Raw genomic sequence first — 23,504 nt, 5'->3', positions numbered from 1 at the left:
AGCCTATCTTAAGAGTTGTTGTGTAAATAAAATGGGCATGGCAAAAGAACCATCCATGCCACCTTGGGCTGTTTGTAGGCAAGGTGGGGCATAAATGTAATAGTAGTAATTCAGGTGTTTTCCCCCTGATAACCTATGTCCCACCCCAAGACTTTAGCCACCCATAACTAAGTTGATAAAGCTTCATTATGTAGCTTCTGCAATGTTCTACACATCTCAATACTCAGTTTCAACAGATGTTTGAAATTAATCTTAACATGATACAGACCTCACAAAACCTTTCCCTTCCACATCTTGGGTAACTATGATCTTGAACTTTGGAGCAGTATTTCAAGTCACTTTCAACAGCCTTAGGGTGCCATACAACAAATTCCACAGTAGGCCAAATAGTTTCACCCTCCAAACACTGGAAGAGATAATTTATTAAAGTTTTCACTGACTGTAAAAGTGTCATTCATAAATTAGCATTTTTAACAGCAAATCACAAGCTTTGCTTGAAAATTCATTATGGTGGTGGTTTGTTTTACAGCACAATACACACTAGAATCCTTCATGGAAGGAAGTTTTTAAAACCACACCACAAATCTGAATAAAACAGTGGAAACTCTTCCCCTACATTTCAGAATTTCCTGCTTTCAGCTATAGTGGAAATCCATTTTCACTTTCCAGATTTATAGATGGGCAACAGTGAATGGGAATCAGTGGGTAATAATGCAGAGTTGACACACCACATTTCAACATATTACACAGGAGGAAGAATGCTGGTCTCCTCAAGACAAAGTGTTGGAGTGAATATAACCATATTAAATTCGCCCAAGTCAGTTTTGTAAATGTTGGAAATGGAGCATACATAGTGGTTTGCAAAGAGCCCAGGCAGTAAGTGTTGCACACCTTCCCTAACAGGTATCAGCTGGGGAAATAATAAAAGCATCTCTTGTTGGGCTGTGTTCACTGAATCCCACTACCAATGCACAAATACTCTTTAATAATGTTACTAGAAATAGCAACAAACAATCTTCTATCAAGTCCATGGATAGGATGTAAAGTGCCTGAAAATCCTCTCCTGATCCAGATGCTTCATCCAAAACACAGAAATCCCTGAAGAACCTTTATAATAACTATGCTAGCCAGGATAATTATAACCTATGGCAGAACAGCTCTTACCTTAATGCACGGAGCCATTAAAACTTCAGCTCACTCTGGATTTCAACCACTAAATAAACATAGAAGCTTCTCAGATAGAGCCAGAATGAGTTAGAGGAGCAGATGCGCTCTCACTCCTTCAAACGCTGACTGGTGCTGAAAGTCAGTCTAAGTTCAAGTCTTTTCAGAACGGAACCAAGTAGCAGCTGGGGCTCCAAATGCTCATTGATCTATTATGGTCACCCACTTCAGGGTATAATATTGGGAGAGTCACACAAGCTTGTGGCTCCCTGTCGTCTCCTGTTATGATCCCGACACCTAGCAACATACACACTTCGAAAAACAGGTTTGATGATCCTCTGCAAATCCATTTCTGCAAATTTCAGGCCACTGGAAACCCTTTGTCTTCTCCCGTTCAGCACGCTATCCCAGCGGGCTTAGGGATTCAAGTAGCTCCTGGGGAGGAGAAACCTGCCTGTTTTCAGCTAGCTGGTCTGCAGATCAAAAACCCAATCCAGATTTTAATGGAAGCACACAACTCTTTGGTCAGCATAAGCTGTCAAAGCTGCTCAGGCCTGGGGCATATCTGAGTGACAGCTGCCCAAAGTATCTTCAGCCTAGCTCTCTTTTCTATGGCTAAGATGACCACCTCAGACCATGTTATTATGCAACACCATCCTCCCCTTGGATCTCCTCATCTTCATCCATTTCCGTCTTGATCTGGGCCACACCTAGGCGGTACAAAGTATCCCGGATCACCACCTCACCTGGCTGGCAGCTTTGTACAATCTCGTGAATCTGCTTGTTCACAATCTCACGGCTGGAGAGGAAATCCATCAGACGATTATAAAGATAATAGTGTGTTGCGTTGTCAAAGGTCATAGGCCTCTGACGGACGTTATTGGTTTTGCTGTCATTGATGGCTGTAATGATAGCACCGTAGGGTTCCAGTTCCCGGCAAACGGAGAGGGAACGGTACTGAGCTGTTGCGTCCCCCTGAGTGCTCTGCTCTGTCCCGGTGTGAACTACTCGTCGAGACGCTGATTTGGTGACGGGATGCTGAACGGAATGTTCAGCACTGGTCATATCTACATTGTAGTGTCTGTCAAGAAGCTCTGGGCAAGACACAAACTGATGAAAGAGAAAGGGGGAAAGTTACCTTTCATGTATCAGAATAATGTTTGCAATTTCCTCCTTCAGAAGTGCCTAAGCAATAAGAGAAATATCTTAAGAAGAGTCAGCATGGTATGATAGGGGCAACTAGATCTGAACCTCTAATTAGTCCAAGATTCTTTGAGTAAATCATACACTTTAACATGCTCAGTTCTGCATCTGTACAGCAGGAATAATAGTTGACTATTTCCACAGCAAGACAAATGTATGGATCAAGCTATGGAATAAGATATAAATAAAAACCCATGCCAAGCATTTGAAATTGGACATACATTTGTATTCATATTTATGTATATAACCCCATCAGTGAGGAAGAGGGGAGGGAGAGAAAAGCCCAAAATTATTGCTTAGAGAAGTAATACCAGTTTGGGGCCGATTTTCCTACAATGAACAATTAGGATAAAAATATTACTGCTATTATTACTGAATTCCTTAGCCGTCCTTCACCACAAGGTTCCCAGGTTATAGCAATGTTAAAAGAAGTTTAACACATATTGGGCTGTCTTTCTCATTCTTACCAATTTGCATGGCCTTCTATTCATTGCCTAACTAAAAACAAATGAATTCTAAAAACACGTAACACAGAGACCCATTTCCCATTGGAATGTGTTGCTTAAGCCGACAAACACTGAGCTGGACAAAGGGGAATAGGAGCTAAAAAGGAAGGCAGAAGAAGACTGCAGAGGTAACTCAACTGTAGAAGTTTAACACCCATACTGTCTGATCAGAGTAATTATACTGCTCAAAATTAGACCTTAATGAAGTTACAGTAGGCAAAACAATATCAGAAAGATAGCATAGCATATGCCTTAGGAAGCTGTAGCTCATGTTATCTGAAGAACAACCCCTGACAATTCAGAGTCCCCACCACCTTAGCACCTTCTCTTAAAGGCACCTCCTTAGAAGACAAGCTTGCCCTTGATGATCTCACTAGCTTTGAAAACAGTGCACCGATGCAAGGCAACTAACCTTTAATGGCTCCATGGGGTCAGAGAAGCAGCCCTGGTTCCTCCCCCACATCTGAGCAGTCAAGTCAGGATAGCAGATATCTGCACACAATGCCACAGAGGAGGCCAAGTCTACTACATAGACTGGTGGCCAGTGGCGTGAAGAGGCCAGGAGGTCCACATGGTCCCGGGGGCTTTCTCCCCTCACAATGTATTTTGAGCCACACACAACCTGGGGAGATAAAAAGTGTAACTGATCTGGTGCAACACACTGGAAGATAAGGAAGCACGTCTCAGGCTCCACCCTAAACTTCTCAAATGCTGCCCTGATAACTTAAGCCTCTCTTCAAATGAACAACTTGAATTCTATAGAGGAAAATTCTAAGTTTCTCTCTAGGGTGACAGTCAAGAAAAGAGCATGGACTGTCCTAACACCATGATCCAGAGCATATTCCCTGATCCAGAGACATATGGATAAGCTGTGGTTTGTTGCAAAGGGAAGTAGCTGCAGCAATCGTGGGATCTGCATGCTCCTCCTCCTCCTTGGGGAACTGTAAGGAGGAGTTCAAACCATGTTATGAAACAGGCTTATTTAAACAAACTAGTGCAATTTTTAATCCTTCTCACCTGGTGTGGACAGACTTTGTAGACTTTCCCTCCAGTGAAGTGTGCTGGGGGCTGACTGATCTGTGTCCCATTCTGTACAAAATCATATAGAGCCAGAAGAGAAAGACACAGGTGCTCCTACGGAATATGTCACAGAGAAAAATCAGCATGAGAGAGACAAAACAGGAAGACAAAATGTGGTGTAGTTAAAAGTTCATGTAAAGGTTGCAAGGGTCAAAACCCCCAGACTCTCCCCTTTTATTTTTTCATGAACTACCCTATTCCCATCAAAGCATCATATTTTTAAATGATATTTTCTCAAATAGATTTTACCATATAACCCCCAGGATGTGTTTTCAACTAGGGAAAACATTTGGGTGTCTTTTTTAAGCACACACATTACCGGTACATACTTTCTTTTTAACAATATCCAATATAAGAACTTCCCTTATTTAATTATTTCATGTAATCATTTCCCTTATTACTTATTAATAAATTATATTATTAATTAATTAATTAAATTTGTATACCACCCTATACCCACAGGTCTGAGCAGTTACAACATAAAATCACAATATAAAAACACAAAATACATTATAAACATAAAAACAACCCAACAACACCCCCCCCCCATATTAAAAGGGCATTGGATGTCACTCAGCCAAAGGCTTGGTTTAGGAGGAACATTTTCACCTGGTGCCTAAGGGTGTATAATGAAGACTCCAGGCAAACCTCCCTGGGGAGAGCATCCACAAATGGGGAGCCACTGCAGAAAATACAGGCCCATTCCTGTATTGCCACCCTCCAGCCTACTCATGGAGGAGGCACATGAAGAAGAGCCTCAGAAGAATATTTTGAGATAAGCTTATAGACTATGTCTGTATCACCCTTCACCAGCCTGGTGCCCTCCAGATGCTTTGGACTACAACTCCCATCAGCCCCAGCCAGCACCATTGTAGTCCAAAACACCTGGAGGACACCAGGCTGGTGAAAGCTGGTCTGTATAATGCCAAAAAAAAGAGGCTTCCCTTGATAATGCAACAATAATACCATGAAGCTTCAAGATGAATTGCACAGTACTATCATCAAGCCATTTACTTTTCCAAACATACCGAAGTGATACTATATGCTTCTGTTTCCCTCTGTAATTGAATCCCAAGAGGACACGGAAGCAGCACACACCTCAAAAGCCAGGGATTGCTATGTGCTTACAGAAAACCTCCATTACCTTTGAGTCCTCTGCCTCCCAGGGAACGCTGCACTGGGTCAAGAAATTCTGCAATTCTTCCTCACTGTATGAACCAATCTGCTCCATTTTACAGGTTTCATCCTGAATCAGCCTCACTAGAACACTTGCATTACCTAAAGAGCAAGGTGTAATTCTCACTTAGAAGAGAACATTTTAATTAATTCTACAAATGGCAAAACAGTCCTTGCCTTGCACCAGAATGCAGGAAGCTAAGCCACTTCACAAATTCTGAATTCCTAGAATGACAGACATCAAGCATCTAAGCTGAGCACCAGAAGTTGGCAATATGAAACTGAGGGCACAAGACCTTTGTCTAAAACAGGCATAGGCAAACTCGGCCCTCCAGATGTTTTGAGACTACAATTCCCATCATCCCTGACCACTGGGTCCTGTTAGCGAGGGATGATGGGAGCTGTAGTCCCAAAACAGCTGGAAGGCCGAGTTTGCCTATGCCTGGTCTAAAAGGTCTTCCCAGTCATGTGGTGCTCCACAGAAAAAATGATAATATTTAAACATTCCTTATCCCTTAATGTGGCCAACATGAAGCTTCTGCAGGCATGCCAACCTAAGGGTATTCTAGCAGATGTTGTACCAATGTGCATAGGCTCTATGGGCACAAAACAGGATAGAAAGCGTAAAAAAATTATTGCTTCCCTATGGCAGCTCACCATGGGAAATATTTTTTTCAGCAGTGTTCATACAGAGCTGGCAACATGCTACTCAGCCCTTGTCAATTCCACCAGCCTTTTTAAAAGCACACATTCTCAAGGCTAAACTTCCTGCCTTAGTGCTCAGTTGTTAAGTGTCCTTTTGGACACCATATAAAGCTACCATTCCAGAGAAACAAGTTACCTGGCATTATATGTGCTTCAAGGTTCTTCTCTCTCTCTGTGTTGACAACCACGGTGCCCCTCATCAGTGGTGGGAAGAAGGGGGAGATGATAGAGGCATCAAACTTTGTGATTGGGATGCTGGAGGGGAATGCCACCTGCTCTATCACTTCCGTCTCCATGGTGGACCAAAAGTCTTCCACGTTTACCTCACTAGAGGCCAAGAATTCTGGCCAAGTAAACTAGCATTGGAAGAAGAGGGTAAGAAAAATATCAACCAATAACTTAATTTTAAGACAATTATATGCCCTATTCAACTCTACACACAGAAATCAATTCTTCTTTCCGCTTTGAATTTCACAGTATCATTAGCTCTGGGTTGTCCCAGTACTCCCCACTCACTTCTCAGAACTTCAGGAAGAGGTTTGCAGAAGAGAATGCCTTGAGAAATTTTGCTGAGAGTTTCTCACTTTCCTGCTTTGGAACAAACAAGGCTATAAACTGACCCAGTACATAGTAGCACTACAAACAAATATAACGAGCAGCAGAATTCAAGGTATGACTGGAGCGCATGGCGCATGCCTAAGATAATCTACCTCAATATTTTTCAGCAGCAAAACATTTTCCACATTCCTCTGGGCTATTTCGACTTTGGGTGCGATGCCACAGACTCCACAGATCATATCATTGTAGTCTCGGACAGTGAGGCACTCAAAGGCCCAATAGCCATTACATAGCAGTTCCTCGAGCTGAGTGAGCTCCTCGGTGCTCAGGTTTCTCTCTAGGGATAAAAAGAGAACCATTTAACTTGTCAGGAAGCCTCAGATAATCGTCATCCCTAAGAATGGGATTGTGGGAAGGACAATAGAATAAATGGTAATGCTAAGCTTCTGCGCTGCCTTTTTTCTAGCTCTGTACTCTCATTGGAAAGTCACAGAAGTACTACTTGAATTACAGTTTACCCAGAAATTTTATCTGAGCAATGCTGCTCCCTTTAATTCAGGTACACTGCGATATTTACACCTGTGTGGGTCCCCAGAGATGACAGGGAACAGAACAGGCTATGTACTCTGTATGACTGGCTTATTGCACCCACAGCAAAGGTGTGTGAGGAAACAGGTTCTACTTCCTTTTCCCTGCACTCCAGTTGTAGCTACACCTTCAGCGAATCCAACACATTTCCAGAATATGCCATTCACAGACATAGTGTAGTATTCAACTAAATAATTGTGGTAGTTACAGATAGGTAGCCGTGTTGGTCTGCCATAGTCAAAACAAAATAAAAAAATTCCTTCCAGTAGCACCTTAAAGACCAACTAAGTTAGTTCTTGGTATGAGCTTTCGTGTGCATGCACACTTCTTCAGATATCTGTGCATGCACACTTCTTCAGTATCTGAAGAAGTGTGCATGCACACGAAAGCTCATACCAAGAACTAACTTAGTTGGTCTTTAAGGTGCTACTGGAAGGAATTTTTTTATTTTGTTTTAAATAATTGTGCTCACACAAGGCTTACCATCAGCACAATAGGACTTTCCCCCTTCTCCACATTCTATTGCATAAAGAAGAATACTTGCACTGACACAACAGTCAGTCACAATGGCTGGGAAACCATGGCTGAGCAAAAAGAAAGTCAGCTTAATTCAGTAACTTTCACATTTTATTTTTGGAAAAGCAGAAGAAAAAGTACCCAATGATCAAGTGAAGGCAACTTTACACTGCCAGCAAATCCCTATCCAAAGATGTCAGACAATCCTGCTGGGTAGGTTCTGTAGTCTCATCTTCTGCATATTTTGGGACACAGGAAAAGCATTCATTCATAGTTTTTCAGCCAACATCATACCAACAGGCCCTTTTGCCTATAATCCTGTGTAGCTAAAATACTAATCTCTCTTACAAAGCCCTCCATTCCACAATAGTCAGCTGATTAAATAAAGCATCCAGGTAATCTGCTAAAATAGTCCTTGATTCGCCACTGTTTTCTCACGGAGAAAATGTTAAATGGTGGCTAAAAACTGTTGACTCAGCAGTCACAACTGCTGGGTAGATTTCTGAATGGGTAACAGACATTTTCACAAACTCATCAAATAAAGTGCAGGGGAATCTTAATTTGGAAAGAACTGGTTGGAAAAAGCCAATTACTTTAAACCCCCTCACAGAAAAACCATCCTATTTCCAAGCAAACTAAGGGTGCAAAGCTGTTGGGAAATAAGAAGAAAGGGAATTATCAATACCAGTCTGCTCCTGCACCGATTCCAAGATGCTGCTGACTGCCACTTTAGGATCCTCTCCGAGTTTAATATGATTTCTTATTGTAAACAGAAGGTCCAGGCTCACCAAAAGCTTGTTGCCCACATTAAACAAGCCTACAATTGAAAACAGAAACAAAGACAGCTCTTACTATGGATTTATAAATTCAGAAGATAGTTCAGATCCCAAGTTCAGAAACTCTGCTCACATTCAAGAACATAGCGCAGCCTCATGAAGAAGAAACACATGAAAACCACAACAGAAGAACAGAATGCACATGTCACACTTTTATGCACCTCCTTTTGAAGCTTAGGGCTCCAATATACTAGTTTATTGATACAGTTTCTTACCGGTGTATATATCATTGAAGCTGTGGAGAGCCAAGCACTGCACATTCACGCACACCTTGAGCTGAGCAGTGACCACCTGCAGCCGATTAGCCGTCAACAACCAGCACTCTTGAGGACCCGCAAGAGAACTATGACAAGAGATGGAAAGGAAATTGTTTTCAATTTAAGAAATGTCAGGAAAGACAGAAGTAGGATCAAACGCTTAGCTGAAAGTAGTTACCTTAACCCCTTTCTGAAAATCTAAACACAGCCTAAAACACAGGTTATCTCCAGTTGGAGGGGAAAGCCACCCTGATGGTGTGTTTGAGGTGTATTTTGTGGTTTCATATTTTGATTTTTTTTTCTGTGAACTGCCCTGAGACCTCCAGGTACAGGGCGGAATATAAATTCAATGAGTAAATAATAATAAATCTAAATAATATTTGTTTGTTCACAAGCAACAATTTCATACCACTAAATATAATAAAATCTCTAAGCAGCTTGTCAATAAAAAGACAACAGTAAATATTTTCTTAGATTCAGACTAAAAACAAAAACACAAATGTATGTCACAGATAAAACTCAGCATAAAAAAGAAGAAAAACTTCAGCCAGATTTGCCTGCTTCTTTCTCATATTTCTTAGTATATAACTTGTAAATAGAACAAATGAGCTAGAATCCACAATAGCAATGCCTCTTTAGACAGCACCTCCACTCTACTATGGCTACACAGATGCAGAAAATCTGGATGTTCAAATCATCAAATCACACTTCATTTTCTCAAAGAAAAAAAAGAGAGAAGGAAATATAATTCTAGTTTCAGGACCTGCGATATGTCTGGAGAAAGCGACACACAAACATAGCGGCCAATAGCCTTACCGGTCCTGGTAGACTAGCTTGTCCATGTGATTTGATTTGTCAGTTTTGTTCACCACCAATGAGGCACATATGACTAAAATGCAGGTGCTACACTTTACTTAAGATTCGAAATGCACGAACTGGTTATGACAGCAAGGAAAATTGTATTTTAAATAATAATAAAATACAACCCCTCTAGAATAGGAGCAGGGAACCTGTGGCCTCCAGGTATTGCTCAGTCAGGACCACCACCCACCCCACACACCTCAGCCATAGACTGACTGGAGCTGGGAGTACAGTGACATTTGGAGACACGCCCCCATCTGCTTGAGAAGAATGGCAATTAATGCAATTCTTCACTCACTTTGGTCCTCCTTTGAACAAAGGGCTGCTACAGAGAAGGCACTGGGATGATGGAAACTCGTAATAGTTTGACCAAGAGGTCTGCTCAATGGTGACCGTCTCCTCATTCATATTGGACAGGATGAGCCGCGAACTATTGAGTTCATGAATCAGTGCAAAAACATCAGCCAGCTCCGATTCGTTCTCCGGTATCTGTATTACTTTGCGAAGAAGCTGTAAGGTGGACTGACGCTGGACTTCTTTTTGGGACTGAATTAGAGGCTCACTGGTGTTCAGCACATCTGCAGGGCTAGAGGTGACCTCCTAGAAAGAAAGATTCGTTTTATGTGCCAAGATGTTTGTGGGTTCGAAAATGATCTTATTTTCTGCTATTTATGCGAAGACTAGACAAAAACAGTGATTTGGTAATACTCTCAAGGGTGTGCTGAGCCCCAGCTCAAACAGAAGGCCTGACTGCACAGGGTTCCCTATTGCAGGGGAGATTCTAACCATATTCAGCCAAACACAAATTAGAATCTCCCTGCAGACCTTTGCACGGAAATAGTTTAAGGCTAGGAAATGAAGGGGCAGAGCTGCCGCCCATGAGCCCACACACCCCTACCCAGTTTGAGCCCTCACACATTCTTTTGAATACCTAAAGAAGGCTAAGGTCAACTGTGGAAGAGTCCACACACTCTCACAGGTGTATGAAGAATGGAATTCAGAGCCATGTTGCATCTGCTCAAGCATTTCAGCTTGCCTGAAAGAAGGATCCCTCCTTCCCTCCCCCCCCCACAGTTATGGGGATTCTCCTGGCCTCCTGAGTGCCAATTTGGGATTTGTGTAAGGGGGGGGGGGCACTGTGAGGAAAGAGAGGGGAAGCCCTGTTGTGCAAGTGGTAGCCCTGGTGCAGGTCTTCCACTAATGGGGTTTATTAGGTGAATTCCACCCGAAATATGCAAACAGTCTTCAATTATTAACCTGCTGCCTGTTAACTACAGAAGGTCTGAGAAGTGCAGCTTCAAATTTAGTACATCAAGGAACTGGAAATTAAGTACATCAAGGAACACTAGGGGGCTCTTTAGGATAGTAAAACAAAACACGCTTTGCTTTAGTGAATTTACACCCCAACAGTGTGTCAATCTGCAGTATTAAAGTTAAAGGGCAGATGGGGGGAAAGAGGTGGAGAGACAGCTACAATGAAAACTTAATTAAAAGGGGAACAGTTCAGAGTTTTCCCTTAAAAGACCACTGCAGAATCACAGATAATTACACAGCACAGCATTTTAACCATGGTTAAAGGTTCAGGAACGTGCCACAATATCAGACAGTCCTTTCCATTATTGCAGGCAAATTGTACCATCTGATTTTATCAATGGTAAGAGTTAGCTCATCACGTTAGCTGATTGTAGAGTCCTCTGCTAACCAAGATTTGTAGCCAGCTTCAAACCCTGATTAAGAGCACACCATCCAAGTAGTTTGCCAACTATGGCTAACAGTGCCAATAAAATCCTGTACCATGAGATAATTCATGAATGAGAGGGGAGGAGCTAGGAATGGAGCATGTGATCCCAGCACCCACCCACAACCCTTCACCAAGGTTACAGTTGCAGCAAAGCAACAGCACAGAAGATTTTAAAGAAAATGAAGATTGCACAACTCTGTCACTTTGTATCAATTATGGTAAGACTAAAAGCAGCCCAGTGGCTGGGGAAACCCAGTGAGAAGGGCAGGGTACTAATTATTATTATTATTATTATTATTATTATTATTATTATTATTATTATTATTTATACCCCCTTACTTTTTTTCAGAATTTTTTTTCAACCCCCTGAAAGTATCCAAGAATTCTTGCTTCTGCCCCACCTCACACCCCTTTTAACAGGAAACAAACCTTACTTTTTATATAGCATAAAAACCCAAAATAAAAAACCCACAGCAGCCAAGGAATTTGTCTTCCCAAAATTAAGCCTACTTTTCTTTCGCTTTAAACAGCACTGAAAAGTAAACCAGAATGGTATCAAGAACTAATGGTTATAAAATGTAGCTTCTAAACACATTTGTCATACAACCCAGCCAGTTAATTTTACTCAGAGGCAGATCCCACCATATTCAAAACCACAGGCCAATAGGAAAGAGATTTCTAGAGTAATACACTCAATTCTAAGGAGTAACAAAAAACAAAACACCAGCCACAACTCACCAGGGATTTTGCTGTTTTCTCAGCCCTGTCTTTGGCAAGATTGTAGCCACAGCTGGGACAGATCCTTGGTTTGTGCCGATTAGTGTATATGTAACTGCAAGAAGGATTCTTACATTTCCCTCTGCCACGTAAAGTGGCCAACCCCAAGTCCTACAAAAAAAGACAGACCAAATATTTATCCAATCTGCTTTACACGTATCAGGAGGATACTAGACCTACAGAACTTGCTACACTACCCACTTTCCCTGAACACATAAAAATCAGCAATGGCATTAGTCACCACACCAACAACCACCGAAAACTGTTTGCCTCAGTATTAACAAGAATTATCGCAAGCATTTAGCTAGATGATGTTCAAGCAAACATAATAGGGTTAGGGTTGGATGCTGGCTTTGATGAAGGGGAAAACAGAAGCAGAATTCCATTAAGATGTCGTGGAAAACCGTGTTCAAAAGAGATTAACGTCAAGTAAGATAACAACCTGTACACTTTCCATTTCACTGCACTACTATGAACCACCAGCGGGTGAGAAGTGAAACCCACACATGCTCTCTGACTAGAAGCTGTGATGTTTCAGGGCAAATCAAACTGCAAATGCTTATGAATGGAAAGGGAGGTAGAAGCTGACCTAGAAACCAGTTCATAAGGGGCTGTGCAGTTCAAAGCATGGGCAACACCACCTTGTGCTTTCAGTAGAAGTTAGCTAAAAGTCAGTACCTGTTAAGGAAGTTTATACAAATAAACCAGCCTCAGTTCTTGGCCAATTCCTAAAATAAGAAGTTTCAAAACTTTGAAGTGCTTTGACAGTATCAAAGATGATAACCACAGCAAAACCATGGCCTACTTTTAAAAACAGACATGGGGTTCTCATTTGAGGAAAACCATGCACCTGGTAACAGAAAGCAAAAGAAAGAGAAAAAGCCACATATTGCATTCTCATGAGATGCTGCAGTGACAAAGGATTCTCACCAAGGTTACAGTGCAGCTGTACTTATAGGAAGGGAATACATCTGGTTTGACCTCCACCACTTTGACGTGAGATGCTGAGCTGTTTCTGCTGCCACGGAGCTTTCAATGGAGATCAAGGAGGCAAGAGAAAAATAAGACTCAAGTCATATGCACTGTTGGAAATTCTACTAGGCTGCCATCTGTCCCTAACATACTTCTGATTATTTCCCTCCACATATCACCAGGACACCAGTCTCTACCCTACAGCAAAGCCCTCCAAAGGCAGCTTATATACCAAAACAAAACATGAAACATCTCATGTCAATAAAAGCAAACCATTCATGTTTTACTATTCATTTTCACCCTTCCGTAAATATACAGCAAATTGCTGTCTGAAGGCCAGTTTGTACTATGCATGGCCTGTAAATACAACACACAGAGGAGCACAGGAGCAGCCTAAAACTTGCAGACAGAAGGCAACCCTAGCATTTTCCCATAATTAAGCCTAACATTCCCATAGGTTATGGTCTGCACAAATAGTGAACAAAGGCTGAAAACATATGCTTGAACTCAAGTAGGCCCAGCTCATATAACTGTCTGCCACAGAATTGGGGTGGATGGATTATGTGAGCTGAGTTTATTAATTATGAAGTATACACACAAATCTTACAGTTCATACAACACATGGTGAGAAGGTTGTATGCAAAGCCAAGTCTTGTTCCCAGCATGAACTGGCCTTGAAACGACTTCACTAGCAATAGAACAGACCAGAATATTTTTTTTATATATATATATATATATATATATATATATATATATATATATACACTGAAATTTCTCCTAGAGACCAGGATGGGGGAAAGGCCAGCTCAAACCCCCGCTCCGCACTCTGGTCCAAACACAGCCTCTCAGTCAAGCTATCTTGTTATAAGGATAAAATGGAGGGGTGGGGACTATGTATACAGTCTGTGATTCTTAGAGGAAGGGTGGGATTAAAGTGCATAACAGATAAATAATAAAGTAATTAAAAAGATTGCACAGTATCACACACGCTACTAAGTATTTTTTTTAATTTTAGGAAGCATTTGCAAAGTATAATGCAAGAAGCTTTTCCAAGCTCCTGAAGTTCATGCTCATGGCCCAAGGAATAGAAATCTGTAGGCCAGAGCCTGATGTTTGCAGGATAAGACACACTAAATTAAATGAGTTATGCAAACTAAATCTTTCCCCACTTTACGTGAAAAAACTGAATCCTGAAACATGTTAACAATTACATTCCTAGACAATAGAAGAGCATGAATTCAGGCAAAAACCGCCATTACCTTGTGCTCCTCAACACTGGGTGGTTGCAGGGGAGACTGGCCCAGCTGCTTCAGAGTGCTAGGCTTCAGACCTGAGATTCTTACACAGGAGTTTTTTTCTTAAATAAAAAACAAGCACGGAACGTTTAACATATGTGAACAATACACATCAATATGTTGCATTTTACACTGACTGGTCTAGCAAATGCAGTGTGGGATGTGCTGTAGCAAAATCACTTTTGAATCTCACAGAGACCAAAGCACAGGTGTGCAGGCTCTCTTTTCTTACAAGCATTTGCGAAACTGACCGTCCTGGAAACATAAAACTGCTTTGATGGGAAATTACGATCCAAGCCTTCTCATCATTAAGTGGCACTGACAGTCACACCCCGCCAGCATAATTCTAGGTACAACAATTCATTCCTGCCATTCAGAAAACAAAGTTTACCTCACCACACACAAACAGTAACCCTTGTTTTACCATTCTTTGTAAATGGCTGCCTGCAAGCGGGCTGCTCTGTGTTGGTTTCTCTTGCCACACTGACAGGGGCAGGCAAAATGGCCCTGGTGGGTCTTGCTGCGGCCAGCAAGGAAGGCTTGGGCTTGGCTTTGCTCTTCTGCTCCTGCCCTTTGGGTGCAGTGCCAAGAGCATCAGCTCTGAAAAGAGAAGAAACGCAGTTGTGAATTCCACAGTTCAGTTATGCCAGCGGCAGTCACAACCTGCTTGAGAAGCAAGGTGGCTGCCTTGTAATTTATCTGAGGCTTGCCATCTGTCAAAAAAGAGACACTAAAATATAGATAGCGTTGACTCAAAGGTGCCAATACAAGCATGCTAAAAGAGCTACTCTGAAAAGCCTGGGAGGCAAAAACGTCCTTGGAGCGCACCAAGAAAATCATTTGGAGCCAAAAGTGTAATTAGCAGTTAAAGACATGCAATGTCTATATTTCACACAAAATCGACTTACCCTGTTGGATGTTTCGTGGCAGAAGTTGGATTTGAAAGGGAGCTGGCAGCACTCGCTACCTCCACCAATGCCTGTGCCTCCAGCCCTTCATTCTCCCTGTCCTTCTGTTCTAATAAAGGCTCCGCCTGTACAATGCCCTCTTGAAGTTGAATAACAGCCGTGGCGTTTCCTTGCTCCTCTGGCTGCATGTTGTTTGCAAGGATGTGAGCCTCCGAGATGATCACTTCTTCCCATTCTGTTTCCTGCACCTGCTGCCCAGAAGGGGCAGCATTCAGAAGCTGAGTAACTGCTTCGGAGCTCTCCAGCATAGATTTGGAGGCACTGTCGTGAACCACAGCCTGTCCCAAGGCTAATGGCTGCTGACTTTTTTTGGGGCCCAATGTTTTTAAAGGCACACCGGAAGTTGGCTCAGTTTTGCATTTAGGCTGCTTCTCCTGAAAGGCAAAGCATATTCAAAGTCAGCATCACATATACTTCATATTGCATTAAAATCCATTCAGTAAATAATAATTGGCAGACATGGAGAATGAAAACACGAAATTCTCCAGGGCTGAAAATGTGAAATGAATATCAACCCGTCAAATAAGCTGATGTGAGACCATATTTTTTTTAAAAAAGGATTTATCTTTCTTTGAGCAATTCAGCTAATTTTAAATAGGTAAACTTACTTTAAAAAAACAGTTACAGATAGGTAGCCGTGTTGGTCTGCCATGGTCAAAACAAAATAAAAAAATTCCTTCCAGTAGCACCTTAAAGACCAACTGAGTTAGTTCTAGGTATGAGCTTTCGTGTGCATGCACACTTCTTCAGATACTTTCTGAGGTATCTTTCAGATACTTTCTGAGGTATCTGAAGAAGTGTGCATGCACACGAAAGCTCATACCTAGAACTAACTCAGTTGGTCTTTAAGGTGCTACTGGAAGGAATTTTTTTATTTTGTTTTAAAAAAACAAAAACCTTTGGGACAACAGGAAATACACACTGATTCCTGATTTCATCAGGCACTAGTGCCTTGGGCTTTAATTTGTATTGTGGATTATATATTTTTATGTGCATTTAATAGGTCAAAAGGAGGGATATAAAATCTTTGAATAAATAACTAAATAAGAATGTATCTGTGTATCTGAAGAAGTGTGCATGCACACGAAAGCTCATACCTAGAACTAACTCAGTTGGTCTTTAAGGTGCTACTGGAAGGAATTTTTTTATTTTGTTTTAAATAAGAATGGTTGATCAAGTATCATTCTTCACTTTCATTTAACTATCAACTGTGCCAAGCTGGAGCAGGAGGGGAGGAGCTCAGGTTTTTATCACAGCAGTTCAAAAATGAACTTAATGTTTTTCAAAGGAGTTAGAGCAGAAAGCAATGGCTGATTTCAGTTTATTAGACCCAACTCAGCCTGAGACACCCCAAAGAAGTCTTCCACTTGTAGAATTATGAAAAGAAGGAAATTGCTTTGAGTGTTTTGACAATATGGAGTCAACCCTATCTACATACTTCTTGCCAAGAACAAAGGCTCTGAAGAGTCACCATTTCAACAAATAAACCATTCCATAGCCTTACTTACTTTATGCATTAAAAGCCAAGAATAAACACAAAAAGCGAGGTGCAAGGTCACATTTCCTACAATCTGAAAACATACCTTTGGGATCCATTTGCCTCCCAGAAAGTTCCCACACATTGGACATTTGGGTGGCTTGTGTCTGGTCACGTATGTGAATGTACAACCAGGGTTGGTGCAATTCCCATGCCCTCTGCGGGTGTAGGTAGTTGTCTGAAGTGAGAGGGTATGGATTATTTTGATAGAACTACATCACAACTGGAAGTTTCCTTCCTATCTTTAAGTATATTCAAACATCATTAAAAGACTGCATCACGACAGTAGCATAGAATCACTCTCATTACTTCACTTTGATCCCTGTTCTGCATGGCAACTAGGGCAGATCATTTTACCCAGAGTTATTGGGTTGATAAGCCAGCAATACTGCCATTTTAAATTTGATGATACTAAAATGCTAAGAACAGTAACTTTAAAAACAACCCCCCAGCTCACATTCTGTAATGACCACACAGACAAAAAACACAACACAGATGCATACTCACAGGCAGACATACACCCACAACTGTTCTAACCTCACCAGCAATAAAGGTTATTATTGTTGTTGTTTTAAAAGAATTGTAGCCTGCTATTGGAGGCCTTTTCCAAGCCAAATTATGGCATGAGTTGCATTTTCGGAGGAGTCACAGGTGAGGAGGACAGAATTAACCCTCATCACCTCATGTACTGTATGTTGCATATATGCAAAGGATCTGGGTTTAGACCCTAGTGTCTCCTGTAAAAGGACTGGAAAATCCAAAGAACTGAAAATCCAGAGGAACAGTAATATTCTAAAAGACTGATTGTCTGATTCAGTATAAGACAGTGGCTTAGTGTGTTCTAGACCTAACTAAAAGCAATGCATGAAAAATGAAGAGCCTTTCCAAGAGAGATGACATCAGTGCTTCCTTTACTGACCAGTTTGATTGATGTTGGATTTTCCAAAGCAGAATGGGCTGACAGAGGTAGCATAATGAACTGTGCAGTAGGCGTTGACGAATTACTTTCTTCTCTGTCCTACAAGAGAGAAACAGGTTGCGTGTGTTTTCTATGTTCTAGCAATTTTACTGCACATCCTTCCCGCCCCATTAATATAAAATTCACAAAACACAGTATGCCAAAACAACAGGGCAGTGGTAGTTAACACCTACAGATGCAGCCATCTTGATCTGTTCGATAAGCTACAGGACTGGATAAATTTTGTTTTGAAATTATTCAAGAGTGTGACCAGCAACAAGAATAAGGCTGCAATCTAGGCAGATTACATTAGGTATCTGTCCCATTGAACCAGTGAAATTTATTTCCCCGTAAAAATGCACTGGATCACCCAGTAAGGAAAGCCAAGAGGAAAAAACTTTCAAAAGCTTTACTTACTCTTCTGGTCACCACAGCTACAACAGAGAGACCCTCTGAAGGCTGTGGTTGGGCCACAGCAATGCCCCCATTGGAGGCATCCGAACTGTTTACTAAGGTCTCTTCAATAACCACGCTAGCTGCTTGATAGGGATAGCCATCGCTTACTTCCAAAGAGGCTTCATCCAGGAGAACATCTCCAGCCCCTTTGTGTGCATCAGGTCTGACATAATGAGACAAGATCTCCGATGCAATGACTTCTTCTATTGTGTCTGACTGAACAAATGAGGCTGGGTCTTCTGAAACCCCTTCAATGGCAATGCACTGCTCAGCAATGCCAATGTGGCTGGAATCTACAGAGAGGATGTTCTGCACAGTGCTGTGGGAAACACCTGTGACATTGGTAGAAGCTGTCAGTCCTTCTGATGCTGTTTGGCCCTGGGTGACGCAGAGTTCCAAGTGCTGCTTGCTTCTCTCCTCCTGGAGAGAGCCTTTGGGGATAATTATGTAATCTGAACGCGGGAGGATTTTACGGAAACCTGGAATGTCTGGAACCACAGCAGTCAGGGAAGACAACTTTGAGTTCTACGGAAAAGGGCAAACAAGGGGCATGAGGACACATCAGTTTGGCTATTTTAACGCATTCCTGGCATATCAAATAAGCCGCAAAAGCAAAATTCTACCAAGACTTCCTTATCTGTAGCAAAGCATACTGATAAGGTATGCACACATACCTCAAACGTGTGTGCAGTCATTTCAGAAACTCAATGAAACTTAGATGCTCCTCCATACTAAAAAAAGTTATTCCTGGCTACCTCTAAACACAGTACTGTGTAAGCAGAAGAGTTTAGAAAAAGCAAGTAAAAGGCCATGGTGTTTAAGTATTTTATTTCTTGCTGGTTTCGATATATAGGAAAACATAATATTTGCATGCCAGTAGGTGCCATGAAAGGAAGCTACTTAGGATGAATTACCGGGTCTAGACCTTCTTTTTCTAATTTGGCCTTCTCCAAATAATAACTCTTCTCAGCGACATTGAGCAGCTTCCAACTCTCACTGATCTTCTTGTTAATTTCAGACTGGGGAAGATGTGGGAGCTCCTGCTGAACTTTCAGGTATATGTCATAATAATATAGAAGGTATGCAGATCTGGAAAGCAAGCAAATACCAGACTTTTACAGCCAGTCACAAATTACAGTGACAGCAAACAAATCCACTTAACCCGGGCCAGCCCAGCAATTACAGGTTTGCTTTAAAATAAATATTCAGAAAATAAAAAGGTGTTTTGTAAAGAGAAACACATTAAGATTGAAAGAGGTATTTGGTAAACAACAGTCCAACCCTATACATGATTACTTGGAAGCAACTTCAGTGGGAGAATTCGGAGGTCACACTAAGCCATAGATGAGCATGACAAAGATGAGCCATAGTGAGCTTTGAGTTTGCATCCTTCGCCCTCCCCTCTTCACTGTCCAGGAGAAGCTTTTGCTTAATCATGGTTTGTTTTGAGATCTAGAGCAACAAACTTCTGTTTTAATATTAATCATGATTTTTCCTGAAACAAGCCAACTTCAAATTGTGGGTTAGGAAGCAGTCTTGTTTAAAGAAAACTATTGTTCTTTCCCTCTTTAGTTCATGTGTTCATTCCTCTCTCGCTATGTCTAGACAGAAGTTGTCTCCCTCTCAACTTTGGTCACCCAGTCAGAAAACTGACAATCGGTTCAAGACACAAGCTAAAAAAAGTACTTCTTCCACACAACTGATGACTGATTTTTAGAATTAATCACTATGGTATGTGGGCATGGCCAGTAAGATGGTTTTTAAAAGGATTGGTCACATGCATGGAAATCAGCTCTATCGCAGGCTAAATGGAACCTCCATGCTCCTATGCATTATTTTTCCTGCTGGATATCTGCAGATTTGCATCACTGGTGAATCCTGTATCATGCAATGCTTTCCCCCCTCCCAGCCCGTGTCCTGGATTAGCAAAGAAGAAAAGCAAGAAGCTTCTGCACATGAGGCCTTTATTTCATGCCTGTCATGATCATTCACAGAGCTAGAGTTGCCATGGACCCAGTCACAATGAGGGGCTTATTCCATGTAACATAAAGCCTTAACTTTCACACCCGGTCCCATTCAACCTACCATTTCAGTCCCAAAGCCCTTCATTTACAATGTTATCTGTTCTGGCACTCAAATGAGTACTGCAAGAACTGAACCCGAGAAAAACAGAGGAAATGACTGTGAGAGGGACAGAATGAGTGTTGGCAAGGGACTGTCTGACCTAAACTCACTTTTCTTTTCACGCCTAAGAAGAGTACAAGGGGCATCCAAACATTTATTTACAGACCAGCTAATACACTCTCTACGCTGCTGTAAACTGTTCTTTTACTGTAAACAAGACAAGAGTTCTCTCAAGCACTCAAAGAGTTTGTATTATTTCTGAAACAAACTTAGTTTTCCCACCACAAATTTACAAGGCACACTACATTCCTGCTGCCCTTTTATGTTCAGGGAGAGATCTAACACAGAGCAAAAGGGCATCTGCTCATGCAAGGAGGATTCTCCTTCCTTTCTTTCACCCCACTGGTAGGTCTCAAGCTCCCACAAAATCTACTCTGAAGGGTTGGAACAAGGTGCTAGAGAAGATAGAAATTTTTTTGTCTTGTTGTGCAAGTAGACTTGCTTTGCACAAGCAGGTGGACATTATTGGGTGTCACTTTAAGTTCTGGAACAAATCCAACACTTTAAACTTTGCTACTGATCTTATAGCAAAAGATATCCAAATTTTCAGATACACTGGCACTGTCTTATCTCCAGTGACGATGTTATGTTTTTCAACTAAGATCCATGGCAGAGTGATTTCTATTCTCAGCCCTAAGGCCCTGTTGATTTTTCTTACCTCTTTACAAAGGAGACCTACTTTACTGAAATATTTAACTAGCTAACAGAGGATGAGTGCAGACAAGTGCACAGAATTCAAGACAGACTAGAGGGTGGACTAGCAGAAAAGGGGTTGAGTATGTGCCCAGCAAAGAAAGCAAATCAATGAAAAAAGGAGGAAATCCCCTTCTTCCCAAGACAGAAAGCTGCTAGAGGAGGGATGGAGCTTTCTGGCCCACCTCTGCTGCCCATCTCACCCTGCAGACTAGCAAAAAAATTTGCAGGCTGGTTACTTTTGTGGACTTCTACAAAGCTGACATTTTTGGAAAAGGAATGCACACTAAAAAAAAAGTTATCTTAGATGGAAAGCTCTTCATACAATATACATCCATTTAGGAGGGAAATATCACCCACCTGGGCTTCTTAGTCTTTTCCCCTTGATCTCCAGGACTTCTATATTTCTTCTTCTTTTTAGATGGCACCGGAGAAGCAAAGGTGTATGTGCTTTCTATTTCCTCCATTACTACAGTAACTTCACTGCCATCATATGGAGCTTCCATTGCTATGGAAAAATTCTAAGAAGTTATACACTGTTCAAATCATTACTAGTCATAAAACCCTAACAATAATCATCAAAGCTGAAAGATCCATGCTGAGTTTGAACTATTGCTTTCAAAACATAGTACAGATCCTTATATCGATCTAAATGTCTCTTGAAACTGGACACTCAAAGTGAGCCCTAAGCAGCTGCCACTCAATGTATTGAGAGCATTTGTAAAATAAGCCTAAAGCTATTTCACACACAATTGCTTCATACAATTGCTTCATACATGGATATTACTTTCGACACATTATTCTGTTGCATGCGCATGTAGCGAAGGTACATCAAACAGCAGGTGTACAACACATGCACAGTTGCAATTGCCTTATAGGCATAAATCAGATAACAACATACATCCAATTACCCTACACAGAAGTAATGCTGTGTAGAAAATAAAATTGCTGTTAGAAGCAGCCCTTAGATCTGAACTAGTTTATTATGGTTGAACGTTTCATTTTTAAAAGTGCAGCAGTTCATTCATGAATACAGCAGCAAAACAAGAGAGACTTAACATGAGGACTAAGTATGGTGATTTGTAGAGCACTAAAACTTTGAAATCTGTCCCAATAGTTTATGGGTTTTTTCTGCCCAGTAACATGTTTAAAGCATATGTTTACAGTGGCTCCCTTGAAGGAAAAAAAACTAAATTATAATGGTAGTGCTTCTTTTTAAATAGAAAAAGGTGCCAGTCTTCACCATGAAGTTGTTACAGTACACCTTTAACATTTGGGGGGGGGGGTTCCAGTACTGTGTACCCTTGAGTGCACCCAGAGAAAAAGCTCTGGACAATGCCATCCTATATACATGTAATTATATTCATAATAAAAAATGTTAGTCTCAGTATATAGATAAGAGTTACATAAAGGAAGGATATTTACACTAAAGTCAAGAGGGCCTTTCTTTGTAGTAGCCATATGCAAAAGGAAGTACTTGCCTCAATCAGAATTGTGTCCCCACTTTGTTTGTATAGAAGCCTATCTACTTAGGAATGTTTCAGTTGCCCCCCTTCAGTTGAAACAAACACCAGAGCCTGTCTCAAAATATTAGAACCCAGAGCCATCCAATGCAGTCAAATAGTGGGAGATTCAAAACAGGCTAAACCAGAGGTTTTTTTCCAGCTAGAACTCACTGGAACTCAGTTCTGGCACCTCTCAGGTGGGTGTCCCTGCAATTATAAGAGAACAGAGGAGGCATTTGTGGTGAGTACCAGCACCTCTTTTTCTAGAAAAACAGCACTGGGCAAAACCTTCCGTTTCAGAGTGAAGCATGAACTATGGAATTCACTACCACAAGATGTAGCACCGGCCACCGACTTGGCATGCCTTAACATGTGATCAGACAAGATAAAGCTGTCAAGGGGTATACAACGCTCTCCACTATCAGAGGCAACACTTATATTTATTTAACAGAATCCGTCCTGCACTTAGTTGTATAACCGCAAACGGCAGCAAACTGAAAGAAGATGCAAAGAGCGGGCAGGTGCCGCTGCGCTCAGCTGGCGCTTGTGGGCTTCCTGCCAAGTCATCTGGCTGGCCGTGCGAAAACAGAATGAGGGGCTGGGTGGGCATTTGGGGATGCGAGCGGCGGGGCCCCCAAAGTCAGCCTCCCGCTCCCCCAGCCCCACCCACAGCCTTGCGGGTGGGGACTCCACACTCCACGCCCCGCTCCGCCGGCGCTTCTGCTATTAAAGGCGAGAGCGAGGCCGGACTTGCTCCGACCGGGACTCACTTGGTGGCGCGGGACGAGAGAAGAGCCCCGCCGTCCGCGCATACCGGGCAGCCACGGCCAGGCCGCTTCGCTCACGCCTCGCAAGGAAGCCTCTCAGCGGAGCCCGGCGCCTCCATAGCTGTTCAACGCCTTGCTAAGAGCAGCTCCAAAGCACAGCTTTAAGCACCAGCGCCGTGCCGGAAGTTCTGCTCCCGAGAG

General features: G+C 41.9%; 1 protein-coding gene across 1 annotated transcript; it reads right to left on the bottom strand.

Moving 5' to 3' along the window:
• Positions 1–387: 387 nt before the first annotated feature.
• HMGXB3 (HMG-box containing 3) lies at positions 388–23,504 on the bottom strand. Its single transcript, XM_081851369.1, has 20 exons — positions 23,307–23,504; positions 21,392–21,539; positions 19,069–19,243; positions 18,116–18,679; positions 17,660–17,758; positions 16,787–16,918; positions 15,144–15,577; positions 14,660–14,835; positions 14,200–14,297; positions 12,899–12,997; positions 11,930–12,079; positions 9,749–10,050; positions 8,548–8,675; positions 8,182–8,313; positions 6,545–6,729; positions 5,971–6,190; positions 5,098–5,231; positions 3,891–4,007; positions 3,286–3,495; positions 388–2,274 (listed from the first exon to the last, which is right to left on the bottom strand). The coding sequence occupies exons 2-20, from the start codon at positions 21,535–21,537 to the stop codon at positions 1,807–1,809; spliced, it is 3,969 nt and encodes a 1,322-aa protein (XP_081707495.1). The 5' UTR covers positions 21,538–21,539; positions 23,307–23,504; the 3' UTR covers positions 388–1,806.

Source organism: Podarcis erhardii (genome assembly GCF_964252035.2).
Source record: "Podarcis erhardii genome assembly, chromosome: 2".
In the NCBI taxonomy this organism is placed as follows: Eukaryota; Metazoa; Chordata; class Lepidosauria; order Squamata; family Lacertidae; genus Podarcis; species Podarcis erhardii.
The sequence above is the reverse complement of the archived record's forward strand: the minus strand, read 5'-3'. Positions and strand labels throughout refer to the sequence as shown.